At 42.1% G+C, this 22,153-nt stretch overlaps 1 protein-coding gene across 1 annotated transcript; it reads left to right on the top strand.

Moving 5' to 3' along the window:
* Positions 1-719: 719 nt before the first annotated feature.
* On the top strand, positions 720-20,969 carry PLCXD2 (phosphatidylinositol specific phospholipase C X domain containing 2). Its single transcript, XM_075169046.1, has 4 exons — positions 720-886; positions 14,897-15,357; positions 16,557-16,798; positions 19,570-20,969. The coding sequence occupies exons 1-4, from the start codon at positions 745-747 to the stop codon at positions 19,730-19,732; spliced, it is 1,008 nt and encodes a 335-aa protein (XP_075025147.1). The 5' UTR covers positions 720-744; the 3' UTR covers positions 19,733-20,969.
* The last annotated feature ends 1,184 nt before the right edge of the window (positions 20,970-22,153 follow it).

The raw sequence follows: 22,153 nt of genomic DNA on the forward strand, positions 1-22,153 counted from the left end.
ATCGGTCGCGTGGTGCAGAAAGAGAAGAAAAACGGTGGTGGTGGTGACGTCGGTTGTTGCAGATGTACTGTGACGAGGGCACCCCGCGACAGGGCGACAGAGGGGTGGTTTTACCTCCTCCCTCGCAGGCAGACCCGCGCAATGACACCAGGACGCCCACCCCCGCGGGTCAAAAGGCACGTGCCTCACCGGGCCAACTACAGAGGAAGCCTGAAACGCACAGTTCGTTGTGCTTGACGTATAATCCCGCGTGACAGCTCAAAATACTGTAACGCGTATGCAAAGCAGGTTATTGATGGAAAAGTAAAGCGCCGTCTCTCTTCCCCCGCGGGGCTTTCTGGCCCGGCCGGGTCCGCGCCTGCAAACTCTCCTCCCGAGAGGAGCGCCGGGCGTGCCAGCCCGCGGCCACAGGAGCGCTTGCTTCCATAGCAGCGGTACGCCCCGCCGTCTCCCAGGCCTCGCAGCCTGCGGAACCGCAGCCCAGCCCGCGGCTCCCGCAGGAGCGGCGGCCAGGCCGCTCAGCCGCCGCGCCGGTCAGCCACCGCGCAGACGGGGCGGGGCGGGGGCGGGGCGGGGGCGGGGCGAGCAGCGAGCAGCCAATGGCTGGCCGCCGGACAGCTGTGACGGCGCCGCGCCCGGCCGAGCCGCACCTGTTACATAAGGGGGGCGGGCAGCCGTTGCCGGCCCCGACCCCGCCGTCCCTCGCCGCTGCGGCCCGGCCCGGCCCGGCTCCCCAGGCCGGGGATGGGGCCGCCGGCCGGGAGGGAGGGCGGCCGTCGGCGGCGGCGGCGGGCCGCGGGGGCTATGGCGGAGAGCAACGCGGACTGGATGGGCTCGCTGCCGGCGGCGCTGCGCTCCTACCCGCTCTCCAACCTGGCCATCCCGGGTAGGGCGGCGGGGCGGGGAGGGGCTGCTTGGGTGCCGGAGCCGCCGGGGCCTGTCCCCGCCGGCAGGGCCTGCGCCCGCCGGGGCGGCCCCTGGTGTGGCGGGGCCTGGCGCTGAGGGGAGTCGCCGTTCGGCGGCGGCGGCGGCGTGTCCCCCCGTAGTAAAGTGCTTTCAGGTGTCTGGGCCGGGTCCTGTTGTGTGCGGTGCTGTCGCCGTAGGCTTGGCCCTGACGTGTTTGCCCGTGCTGGGGAGCCGGAGGTTGGGAGTTTGCTTGAACCGTAGCAAACGTGTGGAAAGTCTGTCTTCAGGCATCGGAGCCCGGTTGGGTCTGAGCACCTGGCTGTGAATAAGGGCTGGCGTGAACCCCGTCCGTCGCAGGGCAGGAAGGAGGGCTTAATCTTCTGTAAATACAGCTCTCGGCCTCTAACCCGTTGACCTGCTTGTTTCATTGGCTTTAAAAAAGGTAGCTGTGACCTCTAGAGGTCTTCTTTAAGGTTTCTCACGTTGTTTAAGCAAGGCAAAAGCAGATAGGCAGAAAAGTTAGTTTATGTTGACCCTAACAACTGGAGGTTCATCAAATGGAAATGTTTTTTATGGCAGAACCTATGTTTGCCTTGTCAGTGGGAAAAAGAGTACAGCACGGTTATGAAATATCGCAATGCATGATGTTACGTGGAAGACACTAAAACACTGGAATTACTTATAAAATTTTCTCCCTTTCCAGTTGAACTTAAAATAACTAACTCCTAGCTCCTGCGCAGAGCTTCTATTTTGATAAATTGGCAAGTGTAAGTGTCATCACTTCTGGTTTGCGGATAGATAAACTGACAAATGAGGAAGACAACAGATGACCCTAAAGTTACTTAGGAATGAGGCTGAATTTCCATCTGTAAATGGCAAAGAATAATCTAGTATTGCTTGTAGATGTCAATAGGGAAGATTTTAGGGGCAGCTGCTGTAGCAGCTCATTGTGATACTGGATGAGATTCCACCTGGAGTACTGTGTTCAGCTCTGGGGCCCCCAACATAAGAAGGACCTGGACCTCTTGGAGTGAGTCCAGAGGAGAGCCACGAAGATGATCAGAGGGCTGGAGCACCTCTCCTATGAAGACAGGCTGAGAGTTGGGGTTGTTCAGCCTGGAGAAGAGAAGGCTCCGGGGAGACCTTATAGCAGCCTTCCAGTACCTGAAGGGGGCCTACGAGAAAGCTGGAGAGGGACTTTTTACAAGGGCATGTAGTGATAGGACAAGGGGTAATGGCTTTAAACAGAAAGAGGGTAGATTTAGATTAGATATAAGGAAGAAATTCTTCCGTATGAGGGTGGTGAGGCACTGGAACAGCTTGCCAAGAGAGGTGGTAGATGCCCCATCCCTGGAAGTGTTCAAGGTCAGGCTGGATGGGGCTTTGAGCAACCTGATCTAGTGGAACGTGTCCCTGCCCACAATAGGGGGTTGGAACTAGATGATTTTTAAGGTCCCTTCCAACCTGAACCATTCTATGATTTTATGTTAGTGGTACAAGCTTGATTTTCACGGAAGTGCCTTAACTTGTCAAAACTCTTTGGGTACATGTTATATAGAGGACATGCGGAGACACTTTCCTAGAAACAACGTAGCTTCCTTTTTTGTGCCAGCAGAGATAACCAAAGGACATGTGAAGCATGTGGAGAAGGAGCTATGCACCTCCTGTGGTGTACCACAACACTCACTGCAGTGTTACCTGAAGTGGAACAGTTCAAATGCCTTGTTTTAATCAAAAGTAATGCCCTTCCCACTGCCACCCGCCCCCCGACAGTAGCAAAACCCTTTTATGTAACCCTGTTCATTTGAACAGGGAAGGGGGCAGTCCAATGTTCATATAAAATTCAAGTAGCTGCAGATTTGGAAACTTCTGGCAAAGAAAACATTCTCTGTTTTAGTGACCAGTAATAAATCAATTCTTTGTTGCTGTAGCAACTTACGGGCTGTGAAACTTTGCAGAATGTTATGATGTAGGTTGTGTTAGGTGCATTGCCACTGTCCAACAATACTGGTTGCGTGATGTTGGTAGCAGAGGAACCAAGGAAATGAGTCGTTTCAGTAATGCCATGGCGCTTTTAAATTGAGTAGTGTTTTTTTGAAAACGCTTGCTTTGAAAATGTTTATTTGTGGTCAAAGTTGGTGTATTTTTCCACCTCTTTCTTGCATGTACTTCATGCAACCCACAAGCAGGGAAAAGACATTTTGGCTAGATGTTTTGGGAATTTTTTTTTTTATTTTAGTCCAATGATTGTTTTGCTGAAGTGAATTGTTGATGTGGTGCTTGACAAAGCAACCTTTTTGGAAACCAAGGTGATGTTACTAGCAGTGTGCAAGGAACGGATTGTACAAAACAGGTTGCAGTTGAGGCATCTATTTACAGGTGCTGAATAGCAATGAAGGCCAATGCTAGCTTCAAAAGAGAGATGAAAGGTAGGCTTCAGCTCAAATGAGAAGCATTTTTGTCTATGCTTAATACCTGTATGTGCATATGACAGGTGTGGCCTGCTTTTGTCCATGTCCGGATTTGTTTTCATCACTGGAGTGATGGACTCAACTGCTTTTTGGATTTTGTTTTGTTTTCCCCTCCTTCCCTCACAGTCAGTCTTTGCAGGTAGGAACAGAGATGTAACTCTAGTGAAGGTGTTGGAACAGTTGAAACCTTAAAACTTGTTTTTAAATAAAGCAAACACTCAAAAACCTGAAACTGTTGTGTGTTGTTTGGTTTTGATTTTTTTACCTAGTTGCACTTTGGAGAAATGCAGCATTTGAAAAATAAAAGATTCTACTTTACTTTCTTTTTTTTTTAAAGGGACAAAATGTTGGCATGATGGGGCAATTTAAAGTGAAACAAGTGATAGTATACACAGAAAAGAAACTATTTAGATTTAATTCATCGTATGGTATTGTAAGTGGGAAAGTCTTAATAACCCTTTTGTATGAAGCTAAGGTTGCCTGTATAGAGTTCTGCTTCTTTATCTGATGCAAACAGTTGCTCTTTTAGAGCTGCTTGTTTTCATTGGCTTTAAAAAAGGTAGCTATGACTATTCTTTGCTATTCTTTGATTCCCTGAGCTATTAAATATGGTGTGAAACATGCTACCTGAGGACAGAGAAAGTCATTATTTGCTCAATCTTTAGAACCAACTGGTAACAAATAATGTTTAAGGTGGGTGTTTCATGAGGTATGCCAGTTTGGTGTTTACATGCTGATTTAACTTTGTGCTCAAAACAGAGGAGAGACTTTGAAAAATTCAGGGTCATCCTCCAAGGCTTGGGTGCGATCAGTTTCAGAGTTCAGGCTTTTCTGTTGTTTCTATTGGAAAAACTCTAGACTAAATTCTAAACCAGCATAGTCCAAGGAAAAGAGATGAGGTTTCTTGTGCAATGTCATGAGAGAAGGAATCTTTTGCAATGAGAAATTGCAAAATATCAAATAACTAAAATGTCATCAACTTACATGCATACAATATAGTCAACAAAATTAACCACCTTCAAATGGTGACCTTGTGTGAAACTCTAGAGGGTTTTCTCTTAATTATAATCCAGACTAATCCTCTTTGAATGTGGATTTAAAAATGAACTCTTAAACATTTTGATTGTGAGTGTGACCCTTGGCAGGGTAATGTATATTATAGTATGTGTTTAATTCTAAGCTGTTTTACTTTAAACTATTTTATGAAATCACATACAACTGTGACACTTATTACTTTCCCTAATCATCTCTTAATCTGCATCTGTTGGTTTTCTTTTTTTCCCCCGAGAAATGGAACATGAGCAAAAGCTGCAGTGCCGGCATTAGTCTGCTTTCGAAGTAAATCGGCCATTTAATGAATTTGCTGGGGAAACCTAACCTGTGTCTTGCTTGTACTTGCATGCTGATAATTCATAGCACTGTGGCATGTCCACTTTGTACTGTTTCATTTTGATTACTTGCCTTTCTAAGTAATTTTTGCAGTATCACAATTAACTAGGTGCTAGAGTCTGAGAAGTCTCTCTGCTTCTGAAGATAGAGCACCACTTTCCAGTTTCATTGAGCTTTTACATGAATACTTGTATTAGGACAGCTGATTCAATTAGATCCACTTTCTGAGATCATGATAAGCTTGTGCCAGTTGTCTTGAGACAGCAAAGCAATCTAGCAGATGTTAACTGCCAGTGATCAGTGTTTTCTTATAGAGTGTTTTATTAGTCCAGCCTCCAAGGTACTGGATGAATGTGGTGAGCAGAAGAGTAGGCAGTTCTGTTTTCCTTTGGGTCATGGTAATAATGCATTTACTTAATCCTGTCTGGGTTATTCCACCTTTGAATAATTAAGAGCCATGACATAACTGGTAAGCATACTTGCTATTTTTGATCAAACTGTATTCCTGGATTGGTCACCCATTTTGGTCAGGATAGTTAGCTGTGAGTTTTTTCCCAGTGCTGATTTTCTTCCCTTATCTTCTAGAGGAAATTTATGATTACTTAGGTAAGGATCCTGTGGTATATGGGAGGGTAAGCAAGCTACTTCTTGCAGGAGCACCCAGAATAATTATAGGTGCCATTTCATAATACAAGTAAGCTAGTCAAATGCCTCTTCTGTCACCTGCCTTCCCTCCTGCATTCCTTCCATCTCCCATCACCTAAAGAAAAGACCAGGACTCCCTTTCCCCTCCATTGGTGCTTGTTTGGTCCTACAAGCGTAAATGAGTGCATTTGGCAAGCTCACCAGATGAAAAGCTTTTCTGTGTTGATGATAATGGTTTGGGGGGACTTTCTTGGAGAAGTGGTTCCCGCCAGAAAAGCTTCCCAAAACAACTGTTCATGTGGTTGGACAAACCCTGGATGGGTGCTGGAGCATGGGGCTGTCCTGAGGGAGCATGGTGGTTCACCTGGTGTGTCACAGTGCTGCAGTTGTAGGCACGAAAGAAGAGGTAGGATGGCTGTATTTAGAAAACATGGGGGATTATATTTTCTTTCACATAGCTTTAGTGAACCTGCTATTGAGGAAAGAATTCAGCTTAGTTGGGAGCAAATTAATTTGAATCTGAACAAGTTCAATTTGAATTGAGTCTCTAGAGAAGAAAGCTGAAAAATAGAAAATTTGGAAAAAGTAAAATGTTTTAGTTCAGCACTTTGAAATGTGATATTAAAAAACACCAATGTTCATGTCCTAGATTGTAAGTTTTCTTTTTTTAATCTTGAAATATAAATGCTTCTGTGGTGTAGGTCAAATTTTGTACATCTGAGTCTGATTTGAAACACTAAAGAATTTTTTGCCACCAAAAGTTAATTTTTCAGATACTGGTATGCCTACAGCTCTATGTAATGCTAGGCAGGGTGTCCTGCTGGTGTTGAGTGTGCAGGCAGGGCAGCCTGCATCTCTGAGGAGAGGTAGGGCAGCTCTTCAAGTCATGGCTTCTGGTCGTGCACAGAGCCTTTTCTGTCATCATCTTAGGTACTATCTTGTCCTCTGAAGGTATGTAGAAAGATGGCCAGAATCTCATTTCTAAGCAATGCAGAGCAGCTGGTGCTGTTCCTGCCTGCATCAGGCTGGACAACTGATGGAGATTTGTCCATGGAATTCTGGGTTATAGGTAGCTAAAGCTGATGGAAGAACTGAGTTTTACAGTTCCAGAAGCATTTTTTAAATCAGAGAAAATAATCTTGGCTCAAATATGGCTAAAATAAGGCTATATTGGAGAGCTGAAATAGTTGTTGAAACGTCTTTAATTTGTTTTTCACTGATCTCTGAGGAGAGACATGTCGCTGGCCTTCTAAAATAGTAAATGTTGGTCTTCTGCTCTAAACTACAGCACTTGTGAAGCTGCTCTATTCCCCCCCCCCGCCACAACACACACACTTTTTAATTAACTTTTAATTGAATAACTTTTCATAGTTTGTTCATGGTAATGTCAGTATGACTGTAGCTGAAACTTTTGGTACTAAACATGCTACTGTTTCCACCCTTTGCCCCAAAAGCCTGAGGCAGAAACCTAATGGTTTTGATCTAAATGATCGAAGTCCTACAAAATGATCAACCCTGGAAAACAGAGCTTTACAAATACATCTAGCAGGCAGTCTTAATGAGGAGCAGCCCTACCAGCCAAGCCCGTAGTTGAGCCTAAAGGAGGGTACAGAGTCTGGAGGGTGCGTTTCCTGTGATGACAAGTCGCCGCGGGTGACTGCTGGGTGCTTGCTGTGCTCACATGTCAGGCATGCGGGGAACGCCTGGAGCTGGTGGGGCCCTGGGCATCTCCTGCTCATCTCTTCCCACCCACCAGCTCCGGCAAGTTCTGCTGTCCTGACAGTACGACTGTTCACCAAAAGTCCGGTGGGCTGCTTGCCTTTCAGTTGACCAAGGAGAACTGAAATGGTTCTTAAAAGAAGCAGCCCTGTCCAGTTAAGAACTGGCCACTAGCATCTCATTAGATTTGATTTTTTCCTTTGCCTGCATGACCCTGAGGCAAGCTGCTGAACTTGATTATGCTGCAGTTTTCTTGTTGCTTTGTTCATGGCTGCTGTGCACAATGGACGTGGCTCCTGAGGGGAGAAGCAGTGGTGAGCTTGAGACAGCATCCTCCTCCCAAACAGTAGTCCTTTGGAGTCCTAATTAAAAGAATCATTCAATCAGCAAAACTGGCCATCTGTTGGGTTAAAGCTCAAAGGGAGGAAATATAAAGGTTAATGTCCTGATTCACCAAGCTTTATTTTCCATCACAATTTAAGTGGCATCTACCAATCAATGAGGTAATAACCATTAGAAGAAAACATCTGCATAAGTATGGTGATGTTGGATATGATTTGGTGGACTTGCAGTGTTAAGTTTACGGTTGAACTCGATCTTAAAGGTCTTTTCCAACATAAACGATTCTATGATTCGTAAATGCAGAATTTTCAGGATGAACTTTTCCTAAAAGGACAAGTTATTTTCTTACCATGGTCCTCTACTTCATTGTAGCAGTAAATCTCAACTCTTGTTAGGGAGAGGCTATTAAACTATCTGCACCGCTATACAGATGAGAATATCTAATGGCAGTTGTTCCACTATTCCCAAGTAACAAAGTATTCCCTTTAAACACCCCTATGTGAAGAACTGGTGTGGCAGATAGTGAAGTAACTGTACTGGGTCTGTGCAGGAGTTCCACTGAAAAGCCAGCCTCAGATCTTATGGTTTCTCATTTTTAAAGGACCACTGTCGTCTGTTTAGCCAGAACTGACTTGTTCTGGAAATGCCACAAAGTTTTCTTAAGACATCATATGAAGATCTTCATTTTTTCATCAGGAAAAACTTTCTTCCTTTTTTTTTATTAAAATCTGTGTGCCCTAGAGAGTGACTTCACTGCCTGGTAAATAAGTACAGAACATGCTTAAGTTTTACTTCAGAGAAAAACAATCATAATATTGATATAAACGGTTGTTGCTCTCCTTCCGTGTTGTGTGAAAGTTCCAGTTTGCCTGCTCTTCCAGAAAAGATGTAAAAAAGAGGGAAAAGTAATGTATAATGAAAATAAGAAAAAAAATTCCCTAGAGCCTTCTCAGAAGAGAATGAGCCCTCAGTCCACATGTTTCTGAGTGGTCACAAAAGAGTAATATAGGACTCTAAACTGAAGTTCTTTTCTTTTCAGACCGGGTGGATCCATTCGGGCTTTGAAATGGTAGAAAAGTACTGCCACTTTCTGCTTTCCTGGTGCAGGCAGCTGAGGTTGCTGATAAATGGGAAGTCATTGCTAAATCACAAAAAAAAATTAATGGCAATAACTCCAGCCGGGGCCAAATGGATTTCTCCTGGCTGGAAAGAAAAGCAAACTACCATATGATATTGTGTCCAAGACAGTTTTAAGCAGTTGCTTTCTCTTTGTACCCCTTTTATTCCCCCCCTCCACCTCCCTCCCTGAAACGGGCAGTGGGGGGAAATCAGGGTAACTCTTTGATAGGGAGAGGAAGTTTTCCTAAGAGGATTTGGTCTGTACTAGGCTTTGTCCTCCCTAATGAGACTGCATTAAGAATACCTAAAGGATTCTTTTAGGATTCTATTAAAATATAAATACTCATCTCAATAGTTTTAGATAATTAATTATCAATAGGATGTTATTCCTGCCTCACCTCCTTTTGCTGGACCAGTTAATATGAACTATTCAATTTGCTTTTCATTAGTGAAGAGCTTTTAAGATGTTAATCTTTTGATTAGAAAATCTGGATTGTTAATGACCTGAATCCTGAGGACTTCTGGGCTTTGTGAGGCACTCTTGTTTATCCCATTTTTCCCTCAGTTCTGGCACACACAGAACACTTGGTTTAGAAGAACATTTGTGGGACAGCCTTAGCTTGCTATCACTTGCATCCTGTGTTTTTGGAACTTGATTGCTGTGCTTCTAGATGTCTTGGCTATGTAATGCTTGCTATGCTATGTCATGTGTGGTGTTTTGTAATATATGGGGAATGTACTTTGTGTAATGAGCAAAGCTTGCTCTAAGAAGTTTGGCATCGCTACAGCTAGGGTGATTCTTTGTCCATAAATGACCCTTTAATGCTTTTAGAGGGTTGGTACAGTATATTGGCCTTGCTTCTTACAAATGTTTAACATAACAGAAGATGTTGGCTTGCATTTTTTCATCATGTTAATATTCCATTAATGTGAAGATCAAAACAAATTAGTCTGATTTAATTAAAACTTACTGAGAGTGCACTCTCCTGCTTTTCTGTTTTCATTCTTGTTTCTTGGTTAGACAGATTTTTCCTGAAAGTGTCTTTAACTGCTGCGTCTGACTAGCCCACAGCCTTGCAACGAGGGAGACTAGTGATGTAACTGTAGGCATGCTTATATCTGAAAAAATAGGAGTTCTTGTCTTGTTTTCAAGTAATTGGAAGTGCCCAAGTATCAGTTGGAAGATCATTGCACTTTGCATGCCATGTATTCATATTTTTAACATCCCTTGAAGGTAAATTTACAAGCTTGTGAAAGGACACTGGGGTTGGGGAGATGATGCTGATTCCTATCCTGGTGCTGCAACTGTATATGGAGAAAGTACTGATGTGGAAACAAAAGATAATACAAAGTGATATAGCTAGTAATTGTTGAAATTCAAGGCTTAATAACATTCTGTTGATTAGTGTCATTTGTTTGAGCTACACCATGGGTTAAGTTGACTGTCTGTGACTAAGTAGCATGACAAATAGACACACTGGAAAGTTAGACTTTGCTGCAGATGTGATGATAAAAGACTGCTTTCTAACAATTAGCACAAAGGCTTCAACAAAAAAGTCATCCTGAACAGTGAAATACAATCTATTTAACATACAAATTGAATTGAGAAGCTATCTATTTAACATACAATTAACTTGAGAAATTAGTGTAAGGAGAATAAAAAGGGGTTTAAAGATATGAATAAAAATTAATCCACAGTTGCACTTGCTGGGATGAAATTAAGAGGACTATCCATCATTTTAACAATCTGGCGTCTGGAAGATACCTCTCTTTAATACTATTTTAACCATATCATAGTCTTTGATTGTTAAATATCTGGGCATCTGATGGGATGTGACTACTTTCCTTGAAGCTTCCAGTCTTTGTCAGATGAAAGAAATTAAACCAAAATAGAGCAGCCATTATCTGTTACTCTGTAAGAGCAGCCAGCTGATTAGCAGTCCCCTAATTTTTTTTCTCTGAATGGGCAGACTTTCATGCTTAAATTTAATGCTTGCTGCTTCATGCTATGCATCTTTGGCCTATTGGAAGCAATTGGCAAATCATCATCTTTGTTTTATTTCCTGTGCCTAGCTTGGTTTCGGGAAGGGCTGAGCACCAGATTGATGCCATGTCACTGGAGCAGCTCGGTAAGGTTTGCAATCTGAATGCTAATCTGTCACGTACAGTGACTCAAGAAGCGTGCTGCATGTGCAAGAACATGCCCTTGAGGCAGTTCAGACTGCGGTCTGGCCTCTGTTCGCTTAAAGGACAATGCAGGCTAAGTTTCTTGACTTTTCTGTGCCTTTTGATTTCTCAGTCTGTGAGATGGAAGTTATAAATACCTGGGTTTGTTAGTTGCTTTGTTCACAATCAACAAGTTTAAGGAATGGATTTATTGAATCAATACAGGGTATTACTTATTTTTAAGATGTCAGGTGTCATCTGAAATGTTTTGCTGATGAGACTTCTTGAGCTTTTTTAACTTTCCTGAAAAAGTGGTCAGTATAATTTGGAGAGATGCACACCATTTTGGGGCGGGGGGAACACAGACCATAAAGGATTTCTTATACATGGAAAGGACTTTTCTGTGTATGTCGCTATGAGAGTTTTGTGATTTTTGCTCTGTTCAGTAACTGCCAGCCCCGTTGCTGTTACTGTACAACGTTACAGCATCTGAGTATCTTCACACATCCTTGTGTTAGACCTAGCAGCATTAACACTGAGCTGCTAACAAGATGGGGCTGGTCTGCTCTATGCTTCTGGTGTAGGCTTTTGTCTTTGAAACTGTACAGGTTTGGATTGGTTTAGATTATACTTTTTCAGGAGAAATCATGCTGCATCAGCCTGGCCCATGCCATGGCTACAGAATGGCTAGGCCTTTCATGGAGTTTAGGGGTAGAGCAAAGGACAGCAGGGATTATTTTGACATCATGATGCGATCAGCTTAGCATGTAGCTTAACATCACAGCTAAGCTAAATTAAAAGCCAGTGGCTGAGCTGGTAACTTAACACAGTGATCTTAAATTAAAGGAGGGCCTAGTGGATGACGTGGATCCTCACCTAGCTCTTACCTCTCAGCCCGACAAATACCCAGTGCTGTTGCTTCAGGTTTTCAGTTTGCTTTTCTCTCTTACTGGAGTAAAAATATTCCGAGTCCAGGTTTGACCTAGATATTTCTCACAGTTGGTGGCTGGCCTTCTGTGAATGACCACTAAAAATCCAATTGAACTACTTCTGTGTCTTTCCAGCCTCAGTATTGATGGTGCTCCCCTGTCTTTCTTAGGAGGTGGTCTTCTACTAACTGTGAAAAGGAGAGCTTATTTTTTAGATGCTCCAGTTCACGTTCTTCTTGGTTATATCTAGGTATACATGTTGACCTCATTGTAAATGAGAAGTCCAATTTGCTTTTAAGCAGAGCCACAGGGAAGGAGTTTTAAGAATCTTCTCTAACTATAGAAGCATGTCATATATAGTTCAGTTTCTCAAATAGCTGCCCTGTTAAGGAGCGCAGTTCTTAAAGTATGTGTTGAAAAAGTTGCAATGTGCTTATGGCTTGTTTTCTTTCTTGTTGCTTTCTCAAGCTAGAAATAGAATTTGGTTTGTGATAGTGCAAGGAGAAATTTGCTCTTTGTGTCCTTAAATGTGCCTTGTATGTGGCAATCTGCAAAGGAAGATTTTGTAGCTGTAAAGTATGTGATTGGACTCAGGAAAATAAGCTGTTTCTTGGCTCAGATTTGGTTAGACAACTCTGGGTTGACAACAATATATTTGATGCCAGATAAAATTGTCATTCCTTCGTAAGTCAGATTTACCAGTGACGCTGTCTGAGGGAACATAATGGTGCAAGTGACTTCTGTAGACAGGTCTCTAGAGGCTGCTGCACAGTCTTAGCTAAAATGAAAAGTAAATGTTTATTATGGCCTTATTCTAGCATGTTAAACAATTTTCTACAGTGACCTAAATAGGGTAAGAAATTAAAATGGATAGAATTGAGAACTTAAAAAAAACCCAAACAAATAAAAAACCAAAACGAAACAAACCAACACCCACACAAAAAAAAACACCAAACCCACAACAAACCAAAAAAAACCCAATGACTTCCTTGTGCAGAGTGACTCATTCAGAGGCAGAAGACAAGCCTGAGATTGAAGTCTCCTTTCCAAATATTGTAGAAGCTTGAAAGGCTCATTCTGCCGTATGGGGAGGTGTATGAAACTCAAACATCTGTGAGTTGCAGCTTGCCGTATGAGCCAGGCCTTACATGGCTTCTTCTGAAATGTCTTCACTAGATGTTTGATCCTGTATTTTGTTTGGGATTACACATTTGGAGGTGGGAAAAAAATCTAGATGTCACTCCAAAACTGACAGCTACTTTTTGATGTAGTTTACTGTGACAGGTACTAAATAGCTTCTTAAGCTGACATCTTTTAAAAATGGCTTTTTTGTTACTTGTCACTTGTTTCTAGAAGACTGAATGGAAAGCCACATAAGAGGCACATTTTTACAAAAACTGTGAAGAATTCATGAAGAGTTTAGTAGAATTAGTTTTTAGTGTTCATTTGTAAAGCCTGAAAACTAACCTTCACGGTTCCTTTTCAGGACTTCTGAACTAGTTGAAATTCATGGAGAAAGTGCATTTAAGGTTGTTGTGAACTGATGTTTGGTTTGCGCACGGTCTGTACCTCCATCTGGATTAAAAAATCCTGACAAGAAAATCCAATTGAGATCATAATCTTGTTTATAGCTCTGACCTTGCATCACAGGAAATGCATCAGTCTTCAAGTGAGCACTGGTACATAAATAAAAGGTTTGGGTGAAGGAGGCTGTGGATGCCTCAAATGTTGCCTTAAAATTGGAAATGACAAATTAGGATTTTCTTTTTAACAGAGTTGCAGACTGAGGTAGAGGAGGAAATTCTAGAAACGTATAGTCCCAGAAGCAGGGACAAGAACCCTGGGGCATGCAGGAAGGGAAAATGCAGATACTGGCAGCGTGGTGCAGGGTCACTGAAAAAGGACTGGGGATGAAGATGCTTTCCCTGTACTTCAGCAAAGTGGGTGTGCAAGAGGAGGGTGGGGTTTGGCTCAATGGGGAACCTCTCATCTGCTGTCCTGAAGAAAAAAGGGAAGCAGGGCTGGTACAGCTCCTGTAGTGTTTTTCCTGGCTGGGGCTTCACAGGGAAGTCATGCCTGGAGCGGTTGCCGCTTCTTGGCCAGAATGCTGGTGCCTGGTGTAAATGGTTAGAAATCCCTGGTAAACCTCAGCCTGTGGTAGATCAGCTTCTGCCCATCTTTGCTTTATGCTGCTCTGGTACAGTGTGAACTGAGATACACTGCCCTGTTACTCTTTCTTCTGTTATTGACTTGGCTAAGCTAGGGATACTTCGTTGACTCTGAAGCTGTTATTTTGAAGGAGTTTTGTTATTTCTCAGTTTTGTTTCCATTTACTGCTGAATTTTCAGTTGGAGGTTTTTTCTAGTAAGCACAAATTTTATACAGGAGATGCAGTTTCTCTGCCAAGGTACAGGTTGTGTTACAGGAGCTTTGTCAGACATGCATTATTTTGGCAGGGACTGGCGATTTTGATGGTTGTCTTTTTCGGTGAATTTTATATTCACCGTACCTGTGGTCACTCAAAGGCACTGCCAGGTAAAAGACATGTTCATGAACTTGTTTAACGTGAGCTTGGTATCTAACCACACAGTAACTGGTGGTGTACTCAGTTGTTCCACCTCTAAGTTGTTGCCCACTCTTCAAACTACTAATAATTTATTTACCATCTTGGGGCTAAAGTGAGATATGCTGGTAAGGCATGTGCATGTACAGATCCCTCTGTCCATCAAATGAATAAAGGTATCTGTTCCAAGAACTTTGGTGTATTAGGTCACAACTGGATTTACCAGGTAGAATGAAAATAAAGCCTCAGGTTCTTTCAGTGAAGCTGGAGTCTCATCTCAAATCAGTGATGTACCAGCCTCTGGGAAAGCTTTGGACAAAGATTGATAGTTTGTTAATGAAGGAAGGTTAGAAGGAAGTTTCCCATTACCACTGATGTTTGTCTTATGTTCATCATTTTCAGAGTACATTGAAATTAGGAGCTCACACAAGAAAACAGATCAAACCGAGAACCTTAAGCATAGCTTTTGTTGTACAGTTAGGGAAAACTAAGGTGTAAAGGATAGTCTGAAAGACTCAATTTGAGCATTACTCTTCTGTGACCCTGCCATGCATGTAGGACTTCTTTCAGTTTACAGGGTGCATAGGTAAATATGTTTTGGGGGAGTCAGTTTTCTAAAATCAAATATTCTTGACTTTTGTTTTTAGGGTCACATGATTCTTTCAGCTATTGGGTTGATGAGAAATCTCCTGTGGGACCAGACCAAGCCACAGCCATCAAACGTTTGGCCAGAATTTCTTTGGTTAAAAAGATCATGAAGAAATGGTCAGTGACTCAAAATCTGACTTTCAAAGAGCAGTTGGAAGGTGGGATCCGCTACTTTGATCTTCGTGTATCTTCCAAACCTGGGGAAATAGGACAAGAGATTTACTTCATACATGGCTTGTTTGGCATCAAAGTATGGGATGGGCTGAAGGAGATTAACACCTTTCTTGAGCAGCACCCCAAGGAAGTAATCTTCTTGGATTTCAATCACTTCTACGCCATGGATGACAGCCATCACTACTTCTTGATCAACAGGATCCGCTCAACATTTGGATCCAAACTCTGCTCCATTGAATGTGTAGAATATGTGACATTACAGTACATGTGGGAGAAGAAACACCAGGTAGGGAAAGAATGTGTAATGTTTTTCAAACCCAAAAGGTTAAGGTGTAAATAGAGAAGCTGGGTGTGGTTCGCACTTAGAGGTATTGGACCAAGGACGCTGCTGACAGTCAATTTAAAGCCCTCTAGGGCCTCCTTTATGTAGTGTGTGTGTTTCCCTCCATTTATGTGCAGCTGTGTAGCCCCTCCATCCATGGTGTGGCTAGACTGTGTCCTGCTCCCAAGCATGTTTGTTAAATAATTAAATGATATATCCTCAGGGCCTTCTGCTCCTTACAAATGGTTTTCTCTTCTGGAAGAGCATGTTGTGCTGACTTGTGTTGGTGAGGATTTGATAAACTGTTGTCTTTTTGGCCAGTCTGAAGCATATAAGCTTCAACATGACTAAGGTATAGTACAGAATTTCTTAGCTCCTTTGTAGTCATCCAAATGTATAGTGGCAAGATTAAATTCCTCTTCTCTAACTGCTCCCATGCATACACACAAACTGGGAACAGGGCTTCAGCAATGGCACGTAATTCTTAAACTCTAAAATACATGAGGCTTTGAGGAATTCCTCTGAACTGGTGCTGGCAGTGCTAGGGTACAAAATGAATCATTTGTGAGTTTGGGTGTTAATAAAAAGTGTTGCATCTTTGTGCTATCCTCTTATAGAGAACGACCTTACAAGGCATAAAATACTGACTTTTGATTTAGAGAAGATTTTGCTGACAGCAAGACTGACTTTGGCATCTCATGCAGTAAGTGCGAGTGGAATGCTGTTTTGCCAGTCAGCCCGGTATGCTTTAGCCACTTAATAGGAGTTACGCAGAAGAAGGCAAGACTGCTAAAATCCTTAACTTCAAGTACAGATGTAATATTCTCTGACAGTACTTTGAAATGCTTTTAAGCTGAATTCTTTGAATGACATTTCAGTATATTCCTGGCAACTTTTTCATTTTAAACTGATAACCCTTAAAGCCTGAAGCAATCCTGTCCTCATAGCTAACCAAAATGATCTCCATCTCCTTTGTTGGCAATAGTGCAACAAATTTACTGACACTCATGACTCAGGAGCAACTTCTTTTTGCTCAGTCCTCTTTTCACTGCTATGCTAGCTGCAGCAGTACTGCAAAAACATAAACCAATGCAACAACCTGTTTAAATATAAATAACATAGTTGTGAATTTTTTTTTTCCTCCTTTTTCTTTGTTCTGTTAGGTTCTCATATTCTACCACTACCCTTTGTATCAGGAATACCCCTTCCTGTGGCCAGGGAATAAAATGCCGGCACCATGGGCTAATACAACCAATGTTCACAAACTATTACAGTTCCTGGAGACCACTCTTGAGGAACGAAGTCGTTATGGGACTTTTCATGTTTCTCAAGCAATTCTCACGCCTCGAGTGAAAACTATTGCACGGCATCTAATTCGTGGTCTGAAGAACACACTTGTTCATAGGTAAGGACTTGCCTTGATTTCTCAGTTCTTTACTTAACCACGTTTCATGTTGAAAGAAGCACTGAGTAAGCAAGAAACTGAAATGTTCGCTTAGAAGTAAGACTTGATGAAAGCATCCAGTTTTGCTTCATTACTGTTGCTTGTGAGAGATATTTGCAGTCATTACAAATAAAGAATTATTGAAAATAATAAAATAACAGGGTATGTATGTAACTATAAGTGTGTTTCCTGATAATTGGAGCTCTTTCTGAATGTGATGTGATTTCATAAAACATGGGCTGGACCTGTTGTTTCAAACCAATAATTCATTCCAAGTTGGCTGAACTTGAATTTAGGGGGGGGAAAGCTTGTGCCACAGAGGAAAATTGCCTATTTTTGGGCTCAGTTTTGCATACAAATCTGTCTCAGTAATTTCGGTAATGGCCAAAGATGTATGACCTGGGTCAGCATTTTATCTTGGGGTTTTTTTACAAAAAATTAGATTAACAATTTGACTTTTTCTATACCACTGACTGTTGTACAATTAATTTGCCTGTGAGTAAGATCATTAGAAGAGGGTTTTGCTTTGAGTAGCGCAGGGTGCCAGCGATTTCTAATAGCGCTAACAGCCTGACCAGGCTAGGCTCCATGTGCCTTTATTTTATGGCATTATCACCTTGTAGCCTGTTTGCTAAAAATTGCCAGAACTGTAACAGTCTCCTGTTAGGTAGGATCTGGTAGGATCTGGTCTCCTGGCTCACTGTTTAATATTGCCTGTTTTGATGTCACTAACAGTTTATCTTGCCATAACGATATTAAGTTCTAAATTACACTTGCATAGGTGGTCACAACTGGTCTAATCTGATCAGCAACTGAGCTTAATATTAAGCAGTGAAATAAACACACATCTTCAGCAGCCAGTTCATATTCCCTTTGGGGGAATCATTGGTCACTTGAGAAGTAATTACAGTATTATTATTTTGAAGCCAAAGGCAATATAACTTAATTTCTTAAAAATCCTTTCTAAAAATAGCAAGTGGTGTGTTTTTACAGTCACAAAAGCTGTTGATGAAAGTAAGGAAATTCTAGGTGAAGTATAAATCATCGAGTTTTCAGTCTCCTTCCTGTTTACAGACATTAATCTAGCAAAAGATAATTAAATCCAAATGATGTTTGCCACAATATATTCAGGTCTCCACTCTGGCTTGTGCTTTGCCCACATCTGTGTGGTCAGCATTAGACACTAGATGGTGCTCAGGTGCTTTAAGACTTTAAGGCATTTGCTGTCACAAGTTGCACAAATGTAAATATGTATACTTAACAGAAAGCACAGATGTAACTTATGTCTGCATACTGTATATTAAATGTACTGTTGTCTCGTGATTAAAGAAAAGATCGTACTGAATTTCAATTTTTAAACTAGGAAAGGATTATCTAATTTCATGGAATGGGCAAGCAGTTTTGTTTCAAGTGACTCCAGGTGTGGATCTGGGCTGTAAGCCACTGGTAGGCTGGAAGCCTGCCTTTGCTCCATCCCTTTCCCTCAGCCCCGTCGTTACCACTCGTTTGAAAGTAAACTATGAAAATTTAAAATAGGTGCTGCTGTTTGCTAAAGCATGATTGCTGGCACACATTTACACATGCTAGCTGATTTGTATGTGTAAATCTGTCTTTGCAGTTCTCTGTAGATGTCTGCCTTTTCATGTGGTAATTTTCTCCTGAATATGAATATTTAAGTGTTCTTGAGCTCTTAGTAAAGGAGAAATGTGCAACATTCACACTTAGCTGGCTAAGGTCTGGTGTATCCCTTGACAGGGACAGTAATTGTGCCTTCACTCAAGTTCTCTCTTCTTTTGGTTCTTGACAAGATTTTTTTTTTTCCTGGAACAAGAGCTGTGGGGTGTTCTTAGGACTTTTTGTTTGTTTTTTCTTCCCCATCCTGTTAGCTTATTTGCTTGCCTACCATCTTCTCATATAATTTTGTATGCATATTATGGCACTAATTTAAATAATTCTAATATATTTAGTCATTTGTCTCTAACTGCGCTGAAAACCCTGGTGTTTGCATGTTGGAGTGCAAAAAAGCTCGTGCAGACTCCTGGCTTGCACTCTGTCCAAGAAATTACTTGAAATTTCTCCCCACGGTAGAATTTCTGTTTAACTCAATTCCTGATACACCTCACCTTTCTCTGGTTACAGTGCTGTATGGAGGGATGTTGAACCTCTAAAGAGCTGAGGGCTCGATTCTGGGTTTGGTTTCCCTGATCCTGTTGCTCTGGATGGGGTCTGGACGCCGAGAGAAGTTTGGTAGAAATGCAGTGTGCTGCCCCCAAAAAAGTCGTTCCTGCCCACCCTAAGGGGGAGTGGACAGGGGAACATTTTGGGCCAGATACAGCCTTGCTTTGTGCTGCACTGAAGTCTGCTGTGAAATTAAGCTTTCAGTTCAACATGTACTTGGGTAAAAACAAACCAGGATGGAGGAAATCGTAGTGCAGCATTAAATCCTGAAGCACAGTCTGCTCAGTGAATATAGAGTTCCCAAATGTTGTTTTGTATGCATGGTAGTTTGGATTGATGACTGACCAATATTTCTATTTGATACCTAATGACTGCATGCTATGTTAAGCACTCTTCTCATCAGCTGGTTGCATTTCAGGTGGCAGTCAGGACCTGATCACAAATGTGAGATAATAACATAATTTGTAAACAGCATGTTGTATTTGAAATAAGTAGAGTATGTATAGAGAAACGTCTCTTAAAAGGTTTAATTCTCTTTATTTCGATTTCTTCAGGAACCTGCCCATGATCTTGAATTGGGTGAAAGCACAGAAGCCAGGTGTTATGGGTGTTAACATAATTACATCAGACTTTGTGGAGCTAGTTGACTTTGCTGCTACAGTGATTGCATTAAACGACCTCCTTTTAGAAGAGGATGAATCTGCAACTAAATCCTGATTGCTGCGTCCCACTTGTGCTCCTCCGTGGACATCTTCAAACTATGCTAAATGTTTTATTTATTAAGTGAAACCTATTGTAATCTCTCTTTATTTTAAAAAAAGTTTTCTAGTGGAAATTAAACATCGCATACAGGCGGGTCCCTTCTCCCCGTGATGTGTGGATCTGAGTGGAACAGAAGGTGCTGTCTGAGTGCTGTGGCGTGTCTGTGGCTGCGTGTTTGACTAAGTCATGCACACATCTGCTGCAGTCCGGCCCGGTGTCTGCCTGCAAACAAGAGGCTGGCCTCGAGCAGACGTGCCCGGTGACGGCGCGCGTCTCCCTGGTGACTGGACTCACCGTCCCCTCGTGCGCGCATCCGGCTTATTGCTCAACGCCAGGGCTCGAACCGAGGATGGCTGCCCATCCCTGAGCAGCAGTGTGACCAGGCCGGCCGAGTCGGTATCGTTCTTGGGCCACCTCAGGCGTAGCTGGGCGCAGCTGGAGGCTGCTACTGTATTCATTACGCTGTTTCAGACACTACCTCTGACTGACTTGAAGAAACAATATTGCCGTTGTTCAGGGGGAAGCTGTTTCACTGTGTTGAATATCCGAACTGTCCTTTGGGCCTGAGAGGCGAAGGCTTGGCACGCTCTGCCTCTTCGGACTCCAAACTCTTCTTCTGGACCTCTTTATTTTATTTTAATACATTAATTGCAACCATTTTAAGTGTGTTTCTTCTGGCATTAATTTGGAGAATATTTCAGTCTTCAAATTATGAGGATTATAACTCATAAGTCTGAATTCCTGTTGAGAGATTTGAGAAACCACAGCGCAACCTTTCTCTTTCGCTTGCTGGTCACTTGTTTTTTCCATCCATCAAGTTTTCTTTCTCCAAAGTCTCTCACCCGGACAGCCTTTCTCTGGAAGGAGGTTGTGGGAGTTTGCTTGGTGTTCAAAGAACTGGAGCTGACGGGGCTACTCAAAACCCAAATATTGAATCTCTGACTTGCAGTGTGACAGTGAATTCTGAAATCGGACCCAAAAGTTGTGCGTGTTGTCAGAGCACCACAGCTATGGGGGAGAAAATTCCCCAGCCTGCACCTGGTTGTGACAAAGTAAGCAATAGTCACACAAGCACGACAAGAGTCACACTAGCTGATAGCAGTCCTACAGTCTGATTTATCTTTGGTTTAAAAAAAAAAAACTAACACAAAAGTGACTGATAAGCAGATATTTCTCTGCTCAATCATCTTCCTAAAGCTACTGTGCACTAATTATTCAGTGATTATGAATTTGTATTAATATCTAAGTTATTTATAATAGAATGGATTGTCCTTATAGATCTTTTATTCAAAAGAAAAGTGAATCTCCAGATTTATTATTTATTTTGTTATCATATCTTGTGTCTGCCATCATGGTCTGACAGGCCAGAAAAATCCAAAACCTCTTTGCTTGCTTGTCACAAACTCTGAACTCAGGGCAAGTTTATCTAAAGGTTTGCAAACCTTCCCTGTAAACCTTGGCTGAGTTCTGAGCAGACTGTAATCTGATTTATCTGTTTGTTGCATGGTTGTCATTAGAGTTCCTTGAATTTTTAACGGAATCCTTTTTCTAAGGGAGTTGGGGGTGGGGGAGTGTCTGTCTCTCAAGCTGTCTTTCTCCTTTCCTCTTGTGTTTCAGTGGCGGGGGGCAAGTCATGAAAATCAGTTTTTGGGAACTACAGCTCAAATTTCTAGTTTAAAACTTCCTTTGAAAACCCCAGCAGAAGGTTTTTTTTTTTTTGGTATCTTTTTTCTTGTTGATGAAACTGTTGGAACCTGTTTTGAACAGCACTATCTTGTTTGCAAAATTATTTAAAATACCTGGATTTTCCTTAGCCGAGTTTTGTGTTAACCTACTTTTTCTCATGGGCCCAACTGAGACTCCACAACAGTGTTAAATGTATGGGTTTGGTTTCAGTGGTCTTTTAGCTGTAAATTGTCTTAGAGCTCAGAACTTGGAAGAACCTGGTTTGAATGCTGATGAGGCAGAAATAATATGTTTGCAAGGTTTCCTGCAGGACTGGAGGACAAGGCAAGAAGGTGAAGTGAGTATGATGTTTGTGTTTGACTCTTAATATATTTTGTACTGTATATATCTACCTCAAAAGAAATTTATCAGGCTTAATCAATATTTATATTGTGCATGCACAGTAATGACTGGTGTTCGTCCTTCTGTTGTATTTATTTGAATAGAGTGATGGTTGTAACTCAGGGCTTTGGTTAGATATTTTTAAGTACAAACTCAGAAGTTTTTCTAATATATTTGCTGTTAGCTCTTGCCTCTTGAAATAGGACAAAGGTATGCTAGGTGTTAAAAGTGTTAGCAGAGGGAGAAGAAATGGAAAATAGCTTTAGGATTAATGATTAAGGGGGGTAGGGGGGAACACATTTCTGGAAG

This window comes from Calonectris borealis, chromosome 1, assembly GCF_964195595.1.
Source record: "Calonectris borealis chromosome 1, bCalBor7.hap1.2, whole genome shotgun sequence".
NCBI lineage: Eukaryota > Metazoa > Chordata > Aves > Procellariiformes > Procellariidae > Calonectris > Calonectris borealis.

What these genes read in the sequence shown, in the direction of transcription:
- PLCXD2 (XM_075169046.1), top strand. Translation starts at nt 745, where the DNA reads ATGGGGCCGCCGGCCGGGAGGGAGGGCGGCCGTCGGCGGCGGCGGCGG. An exon ending in CTCCAACCTGGCCATCCCGG is followed by an intron (nt 887 to 14,896) that starts GTAGGGCGGCGG and finishes TTTTGTTTTTAG; the next exon opens with GGTCACATGATTCTTTCAGC. An exon ending in AAGAACACACTTGTTCATAG is followed by an intron (nt 16,799 to 19,569) that starts GTAAGGACTTGC and finishes CGATTTCTTCAG; the next exon opens with GAACCTGCCCATGATCTTGA.